We start from the raw sequence: 12,719 nt of genomic DNA, 5'->3' as shown, positions 1-12,719 counted from the left end.
AATTTATTTTTTTTGTGCAGAGAAGCAATTAGGAACAAATATGTTTAACAATGACTTAAACACCATCACTTTTTCTCTCTCTCCCCCCCCCCACATAAATAGTTTCAGTTTTGTATGAATGTATGTGTAAATTCCAGTGGAGCTTGGAAGTAAAAAATGTGTACATGTGTCAATATAGTTATTCTCCTACATTCACATAGGTTATGTTTGTTTGTCCGCATGTAATGTGCGATGTAAGTCCTATTATGAATGTGTATGTATGCCTGGATTTGAGGCCTCCCATTGGCAGAGCCTTAAAAAAAACTGTAAACCTGTTCTTTTTGGTCACATTATCATGACTAAATTTTACGTGTTAATGTGTAAAATGTTAATGTGTATGTGTTAACATGTTTAGAGTCCAGTGGCCTTCCATATCTACAGCTTGACGCAGATGTATAAGTTGGGTTTGGTCAGATCTTTCCAGAATTATGTTGCAATTACTAAATCAACTATGTACTTTTAATATACATAATGACCTAGTCATTCAATCAGCGGATAACATCACATCTGATAGCACAGACTCATTAGCAGTAGGATTCATTTAAAGACAGAAATTGACCACCACAAGTTCCTGACCTTAATCACGTCTTTGGGATGTATGGGAGAAATCTTCATACATCAAAAATCAAGATCTAGGCTAAAAATAAATGCAATTCTGGATGGAAGTAAATATTTTGATGTTGTATACCATTGTGTATACAATGCCACAACAAATGTGTGCCATTACCAAAGCAAATGGGGGTCCAGTGAAAGATTAGCAGAGGCAGGCTTTTTGGGTGGACATTTACAGGAATGTAAATATAGAATATTTGAGAAAAAGGTATGAGAATAAAAATTTATTTACCTTGAAGTAGTCATTATATTTAAATATTGATTAAAATGTTTATATTTTGAATGAATAATTAAAAGGCTAATCAATAGACCATGTTTCTAAATGCCCAGTTTTATCATGTACCCCAAAATTGATAGTATTTATAGAAGGCTTTGTAAAAATATGAAAAGTGATATCAAGTGATATGTTATTTTATATATTTCTTTTGTATGCCCAGTGTTTTACACTTGAAAATAATTGGGATCTTTATATCCCAAATTATTCTATGGATGTGGGATAATACTGAAAATGTTTATTTATTTATTTATTTGTTTGTATGTAATAATTATTTCATTTTTTACCATGCTTAGGGTAAATGAACTTCAGGATCCCACATATCAGTATAATATGGATATGCAGCATTTTCAGGCAAGAAAACTGCACCAAGCATTTTATACCTCAGCTAAAAAATATTGCTTGTGGGAAGAAACACCCATACATATGTACACATAGATTTAGATAAATTCATTCGTCCATTGTCTGTAACTGCTTATCCAGTTCAGTGACACTAGGGTGGTTGTCATGAGGTAGTGGATGTTGTGCTGGTATCTGATGTGCCAGATGAATCTGACATTGCAGTCCCCCACAGTGTTACTAGTGGGCTCTGAGTAGTTCATTAACCAAAATGATGACCACAAATGACCACTGATGGAGGATTAGAGGTGACCCGTAGTGCTTTGACAAAACACTTGATTTGTAATTTGACTGTGTGCTTTTAATATCAAACTAGAAAGACAAAATAAATTATTTTATTCAGTACTTTTGGAACTAACAGATTTTTTTTACATGCAGGGAATGAAAATATTCTTCTTGTTGGTGGTGATTCTATATGTTCTCTATCTTGTATTTCTGCTTGTGAGAGCATGGTCAGAGCTGAAGAACTTGCCCTATTCAGGTAATACAATTTAATTCCCATCTGCATCTATTGCCGTTTTACTCTCAAATGTCCAAATACCACAGAAAAAATAGGTCATCATGCATTCAGAATCCTGTTGCCAAAATGTGTTGCTTACTGTTACAGATGTTTAATATGTAGGCACATTGGAAAAATAAATAGTCTGGTAAGCTGTGTTTTTGGTGGTCAGTTTAATTTTTTTTTTATTCTTAAATTGGGAAAAGTCCCATTATCCAATTTTTTATTTGAAAGCAAAAAATAAAATGGAATAAAATAAAACAAGAAAGGGCATTTCTTTTATGTTTTCTTGGGCTGCTCTTATGATAACTCAAAGTATGTTCTCTTCTGTCCATTCATTGTCTCAGAGCTGCTAGTCAGTAGGACAGCTCTGGAACCATACTCTGAAATAATTTGATATGACAAAAAGGGATTACCTTGCACAGCAACGTCTGCCACAATGCTGCATGATTATGGGGGAAAAATGTTTTTTCCCTTTAAGAGAGTGAAGAGATATCCATCTAAAATGATATGTCAACTCTGTTTCTATCCTAAAAACCTTGTATGCCGGTGTATTAGCATGCACTTGGTTACACGCTAGGATGTCTCTTGATCTGCTGGGTTCCAAGTTGCTGATTGGTGTTGGATTGTGGTGTCTGGCTAACATAATTGAGCACTTGCAGCAGTGGCTGGATTTGTACCTGTTTACGATGTGTTCTGCTAGATATTTCTTGTCATCTGCATTTTTGGCTTTTATGGCGCAAGCTCTGGGCCCAGGATTACATACACTCCTGAGGAACTTCGCTTTTTCTGTTCCCACTACCGGCTGGACTCAGTGACATACAAATTCTGCTGCTCCATCTGTCTTGCTCGTTGGCCCCGTTATGTCCTTTGTGCTGCTAGACCAAAACCAGTGTTGCTGAAGACATCGTAAGCCAGCATCCCCTCTGTTTGCACCAATGTTCGTAGGCGAAGGAAGAAATTATATTGAGGAGTTGATGTTGGTTTTTTTGTGCAGAGTCCTACATGCTGCTTGTTTGCTGCAATCCTCTTCCTCACCCAGCATCAATATCAGCAGTTATCTTTCAGGAAGGTGTAAAAATCAGCCTTTGTACATTACAGGAGGTGTCCTCTTTTGAAGTTATGGCCCTTCAGGTGTCTGATCCATATTTCTGTTGGTTATCGGCCACCTAAACATTCCCAACTCATAAGCATGGCCATATTCTTGACCGGAATTGTTCCACTGGTTGTACTGTGAATAGGGTCTCAGGTCTGTGCATTGGTATTTCTGATCACAAATCTATTACAGCTGACCTTTGTTCCGTAACATCTCTGCTCTTGATCCTTTGCCTTTCTCTGCTCTACACAGATTCTCTTCTCTCTCTACGATCTGTAATCTTTCTTCTCCTGATGATGCTATATCATGAGTCTATCGCTGCTCTCTTTGATGCTGCAGCTCCTTTAAAAACCAAAACTGTGCCTTCAACTCACTCCTCTCCCTGGTTTACTCCTGAGCTTCATACTATGAAAAACTTTGGCAGATGTCTTAAGCACCTCTATAAAAAAACCTGGTTTACATGTACATTCACTCGCATTCTCTGATCACATTAACACACCAAAATCTGAGTTAAAATATTCTCACTCTAATTACTACTCTAAGTATGGATCTGGTCATGATCCTAAGCAATTTTTTTCAGCTGTTAAAAAGTTACTTCATCCTCCTAACCCAGCTGTTCTCTGCTCTTCTGATGTAATGCTCAATGGGTGGCAAGTTTTTCAGCTGTCATGGCCGTGCAGGGAGGACGAGGAGACGGACGTAAACGCAAGGAAGTTTTATTAAACATAGATAGACTCAAAATAAACACGGGTAGATACACAGAAACAGAGAAGACTAAACTACGAATTATCCAGAGACAGAAAGTAGACAGCCATGAACTGGGGTAGACATGTGAGACACACAAAAGGGAGTAACACACATCTGCACACACAACACCAGACAAGGGAGCACTGAAACAAAGGGACTATATAGGAAGGCAAACGAGGAACATCTGAAGACAATAATGAGACAGAGGCAGGACTAAGGTGGGGCTAGGGCAGAGACAGGAACAACAACAAAACAAAGCCATGTGCAGAGAAAACAAACATGACAAGACGAGGGCGTTACATCAGCGTTGCTGCCCCCACACGTTGGAATGCCATACCTTCTTTTATTATTATTCACAATCTCCTGGCATTGTGGCAGATATTGCTATGAAATCTTTAAAAGTATTTTTAACTGTAATTTCAGAGCCCTCCCACTGACCAGTATCTTTGTATTGGTTGCGGTGAAAAAAGGCAACAGAAATGACGAGATGAGAAATAATGACGGTTAAGAGGGCATCGACTATTTTTCTTCAATATTCAATATTTCTTTTTTTTTTTTTTTCTTTGAAATCAATATAAATTCACAAAGAATAAGACAACCATTTATTTTTCTCAAATCGAAGTTTAACAACATCATCAAGGCAACTCATGGTGCATGAACGTGACAAATTTCCTGCTGCCAGAATGTGTGACACAGATTACAACCTTCTATGGGGATTTTTGTTTTAATTATTCCACCAAGTGGAAATAAACTGAAAGATAACATGTCTGTGCACATTTTATAGATTGTTTTATTGTATTTAATATACTACAGTGAATGAATGTAACCTATGAAGTAGAGTTTGCAAAAAAAATCCCCATCAAACCAAAATGAATATCTAAATTTGTTTTTCATCAACAAACCATGTAATTTGACAGAAATATATTTACCCAAGTAAAATCAGACTATACTATAAATTGCTAATTTTCACTTTCTGCACTATGTGGTTAATTTCTCAAAGCAGTCAAAGAAATATTTTATTCTTTCTCCAGATTTGCGACTGAAGTTTCTGACAACTCTGACATTTCTTGTATTGGTGATTAGGTAATTCAAGTTTTTTTACAGATAAACATCTCTAAAACAGCCCCGAATTCTCTTTGTCTCTGAAAGGTCTGGTGATTGTTTGTTTGTTTGTTTTTTGCCAGTAATTGTTCTCAAATGTTCTCAATTATTCATGTTAGTGGTACTTTTACACTGTCACACTAGCTAGCAGGATGATATTCTATGAAGAAAGAGCTTAAAAATGATGTCCTCAATTTTTCACACCTGAGAATATAAGAATATAATCAAATCAGTTTTTTTATTATTATTGTTTTGTAAGTCATAAAATGCTATGCTGACTGTAGAATTGAACTATCTCAATGCTTTCAATACAGAGTTTGATTTTATAGACTAAAATCCAAAAATGTTAAAGCTGTAATCCCTATAATTGATATTTGTTAACACGGTTAATGTTAGTATTAGTAATATTGTCTCTAGCTGTGACTTGCAGCATATTATCTGAAGAAAGTTCTAAGCATTTTGTAGTTTCTTGTTACTCAGATAATGAATTTTTGGAGAAGCTGTCACAATTACTCTGATGAAGTAATGTAATATTCTTTATTTTTTTCATATTTTAGGTATGTAATTAAATAATTTGAATAGTTTTAATCAAGTGGTACTAACAAATCCAGTTTTCAAAAAGGTTAGAATGCTGCGCAAAATGTTAATTAAAACAGAATGCAACAATGTGCAAATAATTTAAAGCCTATCTTTTTTAAATGTTGAAACTCAAAGTTTAATGATTCTTGAAACATATATGCCCATTAGGAATTTAATGCCAGAAACACCTTTACTGTGAAGAAAAAAATCAAGTTCAGCACTTCTTTTTAACCATAAACTACAGGAATTCCAGACCTACTCTGTTATGTTCATTCTGCTCCATGGCGGAGGAGACAGGAATCTCTCCAGAGTCAAAATTCTGCATACACCATGCAGTCACATCTTGTAAAGTGAACCCACAGCGCCACCTACTGTTCAGGGGCTATACAATGTGCAAGTCTACAGGCTCTCATTTGTTTGTAGATCTACTCATGCAAGTTTGTGCTTGGTAAATCTGTGTCAAAAGACACATGATTCACAAATTACAGAGCTGGATGTGTGTTTTATCAGGATACATCAAACATGTAATCAGGACACATAAAACAATGCTGTATTTCTTTGCAATTTCTTTGTGTGCTAGAAAGTCATGTTTTGTGTTGTAATTGTTTGCAAATAGTATTATATTTACAGAATATGTTGTTAATTTCCAATGTTTAGCTCTAAAAAAAAAAGAAAAATCTATTGTATGGTACCCTTTGTAGGACTGGCACCCCCTCCAGGGTGCTCCATTCAATTAATGCATACATGGATGACAGAATGACACTGAGGAACACGGTTTTATGCACCCTGCAGTTGCTGGAGAAGTTAAATGTTAGGTGGACTAGGCTGAAAGTTAACTTAAAGTCTAGAGGTGTGTCAACTGTTAAAGGAAAACAGAAAAAAACATTTGATTGGGAAAATCTGATATGTTGTATACTGGAAAGACAAGTGAAGGGTTTAGGTACATGATGCACAGCACCAGGTTGTGGGGCAAAGAGCGAATAAGAGAAAGCTATTAATAGCATAGAGAGATTATTTTTGTAAGGAATGATGAAACAAGGAATTTGCTAGGGGTGCAGGGTTTAAGTGGTGTGGCATGGTATGGGAGAGGTGTTCTAGAGCTACCACTGGCAAGTTTAGATGAGGAATGTAAATGTACTGGATGTGGTGATACAAGCCGTAGCATCAGTCACAAAAGCAGGAAGGAAATGGAATGTTAGTGATGGTGCAAGTAACCAAGAGTTCGTTGTTCATTGACAAGTGCAATGCAGAAGTGTAGACCTTGGGTTAGGAAAGAGTTTAAAAAGGAAAAGGCCACGTCACCAGGGAGAAGGTGAATGGCTGGTAATAACTGGTTGTATCTGAGAGCAGGAAGAGGATGCACTGTGCACAACAGCAGGGTTACAAGCCAAACAATGCCAGTGGCTTCATTGGGAAGATCTAGAGAAGCTGAAAATAATTTTGCAAGGGGGCAATGGAGGCTAGTCGTTTTAAATTTTTGTTGGGAGCAACTTATGATGTCCTTCCAACTCAGAAAAACCTTGGACAGTGGGTAAGTTGTAAATTGTGTATGTGATAGTAATAAAGTGGTTAGCTATGTGCATGACGGGAACATATTGGAGAGTCTGCGCAGGCTATAAATATTGGTAGATGGGGTGGAAAAGAATGGAAATTTCCGGTGGACATTCCATTAACTATGCTGAGGCCAGACAGTGTGAAAATAAATGGATAGTTTATTTAATAGACTTAATTACATTTAATGAGCAGTAGATGAAGCTTTTGAAAGGAAAATACTGAAGTACAGTTTGTAGAGAAGTGTGCCCTGCTTGTGAAGTTTTGCTTTGGGGCCAAAAATGTGAAGGAGTTATCCAAACTAGCTGAAAGGGCTAGGGTTGTGGAGGAGGAGAGCACAGACTAGATGGGAAAATGTACTGTAAAGGTGAAATGGCTGAGGTGTGTTTTTAGGTACATGGAGGACTGGGCAAGTGAAAGGGGTGTTGTCGTGATATTCTGTTCATTGTTGGTTTATCACATAAAGCTAACATGGTCAATGTGTGCTCAGTGCCCCTCAGCACCACTATTGAGACGTTTAGTCACCAGGGAGGCCAGTGTGGATTTACTGTTGTTAGTGTGCACAGTTAATATTATGAGTAAAGTTCACATGAACTGGTGGCACTGAGCATGCATTGATTGTTACAGCCTTAGTCATCAGGGAGGCCAGTGTGGATCTACATACAGGAGTATGAAAGGGCTGTAAGTCTAGCGTGGAGGGAGGTGGATCTGGCAAGACAAACTTCAAGACAAACTGTTGAGCCTTCAGTAGGTGTTGTTGGCTGTTGTTGGTTGCTACATGATGATTCCTGTGAAGAGTTAGAGATGTAGTGGGTGTTTTGTTACTTGTGGATTGTGCCCAATGAATAACCTTAGTTGATAGGGGTTCCTAGTGCCTGATCGGATAATAACCGTCCACAGCACAATGTGAATCTCGAACAGACTGGCATAGAATATTTAATATCTTGTGTATAATTATAATTGCTATTAAATATAAGGTCTAAATGATTTGCACACCATTGCATTTTGTTTTTATTTACAATTTACAAAGTGACACAACTTTTCTGAAAATTGGGTTCATATTTTAACTCTCTTGCTCTCTCCCTGCTTTTTTTTTTTTTTTTTTTTTTTTTTAAATGACTGCTTGTTTAAGTTTGGTCATCCTTTACCTGCGGTTTGGACCAAAAGCTCTACAAGACAACTTTGTTCCAGAATTGTCTAACCACTATCAGAATTATATCCTTTTCCTGAATGATGCATTTAGAAAAAAAGATTTTTCAATTCTCTAATACATTTGTTTAATTGACAAAATACCAGTTGTTTAATTGACCCAACTGATTGTAACGTAAGTATTTTGTAAATATAAACAAATATAGAATTTTATGCCTGCAGTATGTTAAAAAAAAAGTTGGGGCAGAAGCAATAAAGAGTGAAAAAATAAATAGAAAATTAAAGTTATTTATTTTCAAATTAACATTTATAAAATGTTATATGTTTCATGGAAAGACCATGAAAAAAACATTTACTTTGTCTTTTACCAGTCTTGTACCAGTATATAATATTGTGCAAAAGTTCAAGACACCTGGAAAAATCTCAGGCCTTGTAGGGCAAGGCCAAAAACCACTGTGAATTTTGTTACCTTTGAGCCCACAGATGGTTTTTACAAGAGAAAACTGTTATGTCATGTTGTTATGATAAATGTAGTCACATGGGCTCAGATGTACTTCAGAAAACCTTCAGATTTCCTTTTCAGCAAATTCAGTATCTCAGAAAATTAACTCAAAACACATGGTATCCCTGTTCTTAATTGGCCAGCAAACTCGCCTGACCTTAACCCCGTAAAAAATCAATGAGGTATCGTGAAGACGAAGATGCAATACGCCAGACCCAACAATGCAGAAAAGCTGAAGGCCACCATCAGAGCAACCTGGGCTCTCATAACACTGAGCAATGCCACAGCCTGATCGTATAGACTGATGCCACGCCACACTGCTGCAGTAATTCAGGCAAAAGGAGCCCCATCTAAGTATTGAGTGCTGTACATGCTCAAACTTTTCATGTTTATACTTTTCAGTTGGCCATCACTTCTAAAAATCCTTTTTTGTATTGGTATTAAGTAATATTCTAATTTTCTGAGATATTAAATTTGGGGTTTTCAATAGTTGTCAGTTATAATCATCAAATTAAAGAAATAAACACTTGACATATATCAGTCTGTGTGTAATGAATGAGTATAATATACACGTTTCACTTTTTAAATGGAATTGAAATAAATCAACTTTTTCATGTTATTCTAATTTAATGACCAGCACCTGTGTGTGTGTGTGTTTGTATACATTTTAATTCCTTAACTTCCATATTCACCAGCAGAATTTTTATCCTTCTACGGCCTACTGAACTTTTATCTCTACACATTAGCATTCATCTACTCACCCTCTAGAAACACCTTGTATGGTATGTATATCGAGCTTGAACATTGTGGAGCAGAGTTTGAGAATGTGGTTTGATTTTCTAGTGGAGTATACACACATCAGCTCAGCTGTGGAGGGAGAAGTTCAGCGCTATTCCTTCACTACCCCCACACCCACTATTTCTGTCAGTCATGGGGATTGAATGTGCAATCTTCCAGTCCCAAGCCCACTTCTCTAAACATTGGTCAATGGCTGCCCTCATTTTTACCATAAAAAATGTTTTTGCCATTCAAGTCTCTTCGATTACTGTACTTTTTAAAACATAACAGCACAGCCTGTCAGGTCATCTAGATTTCAGGTTGCCTTAATTTAATCTAACAATCTAGCTAACTAACAAAAATAGTCTCTGCAATGTTAATTGATAAATTCAGCCTTGCACTGTGATGTGTACTTATGGACCCAATTCTACTAGGCCTCTTTTGCTGACGGCTGCTGCACAACATATACTTTAGATTAAAAGTCTTCTTTAGAGCCTGTTTACTATTGGACCTGAGCACAGGAGACCAGACCAGAGGTGCAAAGCCCTATGGTTTTTGTTGTATTTATTATTATTATTATTGTTACTGTTATTATTATTACTATTATTACTCAAAACACTAGAATAAGTGGGAGACTTTAACATGGTCAGAACATTGTTGCTTAGAAAAATATGAAATTTGGTATAAACATAACTGGTGTTGTTGCACACATTTTCAATACTAGTGTGAGAGACTCCATCCAGTGGGAAGCCTTCTCTTTGTGATTTGTGAATTTTTCACACATTTTTTACGAACTCTTTCAAACTCTTTTAGTGTTTGGTGGAAACAATGTCCTTTCAGTGACAGAGTTATTACCCATTGGGTAGTATTAACCATGCCTAACAGGAAGTTAGCCATACTGGAAATTTTTAAATTTTTCATATGACTTATTATTTTCTTAAATGAACTCTGTTCAACTAATTAAAGTTCATTGGATCCTTGAAATTCAGTAGGAATAAACATCAGGCACATATCATGACAAAGGATCCCAAAAAGGAATCGTGGATATCCCCAATGAGGAATTAATGGCAGTTGATGCTGCACTAGACAAATTTTTTTAGTTTAACACACAGTTTCATAGAAATTCATTACATTTTGTATGAACATAACCAACATAAAATATATTAGGAACATTGATGTAATAGACTCCACACCAATGTCGGAAATTTGTTTTGTTGAGTTTTTAAAATATTTAAAATATAATTTAATATAATTCTGAAAATAATGTCTGAATAATTCAGAGAATAAATCCAGAATATTTCACTGCACATATAATAAGTCAGACACAACCACAGTGTAATTGAGGAATGCAGTGTATTGCTGAAGTCATACTATGGTATAGATTTCAGGAATAAATCAGTCCTCTGGCATATTACGACCAGATTGTGATTAGTATTTAAAAGCTGAATTGTGCAAGAACCCTTTTATTTAGAAGAGGACATGTGGTTTCACATGATACAATTAATTATCACAAAAATGGTCAATCCAGAGGGAGTGAACTCTGGCATGCCCATGAGGCTCCATCGTGTTGTCTTATTCTGACTATATTCTCTTGATCTTTTTTTTTGTTTGTTTCCCCTATATAAATTACTTTGTCTTGTCTTCTCTGTGTTTAATCCTTTTCATTTGAAAATGTAGTTTTCATGACCAGGCAAATACAGTCACATTTGCCAATCTGAGATTTTTATTTATTTATTTTTTAAAGAATGCCTAACAACTAATAATAGGTTGGATGAATGACAGAAATTCTGACTAGACTTGTTCTGAATAAGTCAATTTATGCTTGTAAAAGCTGCTTTGTGATTATCCTTTTTTATTCATTTATATTGGTGGGAAAAACTTAATACACACAATTTGTTTAGTGTTATTTCTATAACCACTATCTTTGTATCTTTTACCTTAGATTCCCAGATGAAAGATAATCCTGCGTTTTCAATGCTGAATGAATCAGATGATGAAGTGATTTATGGGTATAGTTTTTAATTTTGAAAATGTTGCATTCATTAATTAAATTGATTGACAGATATTTAATTAGACACTGGGATTATGTCTTTATTATGCATTATTTCATTTACTATTTTTTAAATAAGTGAATTAATTTTATAGGTGATAAATGAATATTATCTTATATTTAGAACCTATTTAAAATGTATTTTTTTTTTCATTCTTAAATGAAGAAGCGATTATGAAGTGATGCCTCTTCAAAATGGCCGTGCTATTAAAACCACCTCCAAGTACCAAGATGACACTGACAGTGACTGACAAGACTCACCAGCTTTATTAAGAAATATGTATGTAAGAATGCATGAAATGGATGTGTAGATGTAGTGAAAAAATGCATTGATCTTTGTGTGTGTGTGTGTGTATTTGCCAAAAACCTGTGTGTGTAATTTCTTTTTTCAACTGACACAGGAGGGTGTGAGTTTGATAATTAAAGCAATTGTCGAAAGAAACATGTTTTTGAAACCGAGTACCCAATGATAATTCAGATCAGCTTTGAAATATATTTGGAAATTGTAATTTTGTCATTTGTATTTCCATCCACTGCAGTGTTTTCGTTTTACATGCATACAGTTTGAGCATTGGCTTTGGTTTGTTGGACTAAACAGGTATATGTGGTATACACATATTTCAGTGTATACTTTGCCAAATGCATTATTTTAGATGTTTTCTTTTAAGTTTCATGTCTTTACTAAAAGCCTCAAATCCTCATTTGTAAATTATATATATATATAATTTTTTTTCCACTTGTTGACTAGCCACATAATGTGGTATAATTTTGATAATTTGCAATTACCTCAAACAAGCTTTGTTAAGAAAAAAGATAAATAAAACAAGAAATTCCAGTTAGTTTGCAGTGTACGTGTGTGTTTCTACACAAGATTTATTATAAATGCTTTAACTGTAGTTTCTTTTTATGTTGGGTTTGAGGTTAATCTCGTGAAGTAAATGATGTTTCAGATAAGGTGTGATAGAAGACCTCTATGGGGCTCTGTGGGTTATTTTAAAAGATCCTGAACTTCATAACCCCATGTAGTGTCTTAACCTGTCCAATTTCAGCTTGGACAAGGAGGCCATTATGTTGGCCGATATTAGCTATAATTAATAATAGCTATATTAATAACTTATGCTTATTGATCCACTGAAGGGTTCTTTGCTCTGAAATTTAATCTGACCAGAAAGTAAGAATTCCATACAAGAAAGGTGCACACAAAAATAACCAAGGATTGGTTTTATCAACACAACTGGTATATTAAATCAAATATCAAATATTGAATATTGATTATACATTCTTATAATGTACTAAATATATGTATGTATAATGTACTAAAGCGAGATTAATACATGACGGAAT

At 35.4% G+C, this 12,719-nt stretch overlaps 1 protein-coding gene across 2 annotated transcripts in view; it reads left to right on the top strand.

Annotated features, from left to right (window-relative positions):
- tmem181 (transmembrane protein 181) overlaps positions 1-12,205 on the top strand; it is a 63,586-nt gene extending 51,381 nt beyond the window's left edge. For both annotated transcript variants that reach the window (XM_066667577.1, XM_066667576.1), the window contains exons 11-17: positions 1,222-1,279; positions 1,703-1,805; positions 4,698-4,749; positions 8,030-8,112; positions 9,241-9,330; positions 11,268-11,334; positions 11,542-12,205. In XM_066667577.1, coding sequence (XP_066523674.1) covers positions 1,222-1,279; positions 1,703-1,805; positions 4,698-4,749; positions 8,030-8,112; positions 9,241-9,330; positions 11,268-11,334; positions 11,542-11,626 — 538 coding nt within the window. In that variant the 3' untranslated portion in view covers positions 11,627-12,205. The remainder of the gene's footprint in view (positions 1-1,221; positions 1,280-1,702; positions 1,806-4,697; positions 4,750-8,029; positions 8,113-9,240; positions 9,331-11,267; positions 11,335-11,541) is intronic.
- The last annotated feature ends 514 nt before the right edge of the window (positions 12,206-12,719 follow it).

Source organism: Hoplias malabaricus, chromosome 4, assembly GCF_029633855.1.
Source record: "Hoplias malabaricus isolate fHopMal1 chromosome 4, fHopMal1.hap1, whole genome shotgun sequence".
NCBI lineage: Eukaryota > Metazoa > Chordata > Actinopteri > Characiformes > Erythrinidae > Hoplias > Hoplias malabaricus.
The sequence above is the reverse complement of the archived record's forward strand: the minus strand, read 5'-3'. Positions and strand labels throughout refer to the sequence as shown.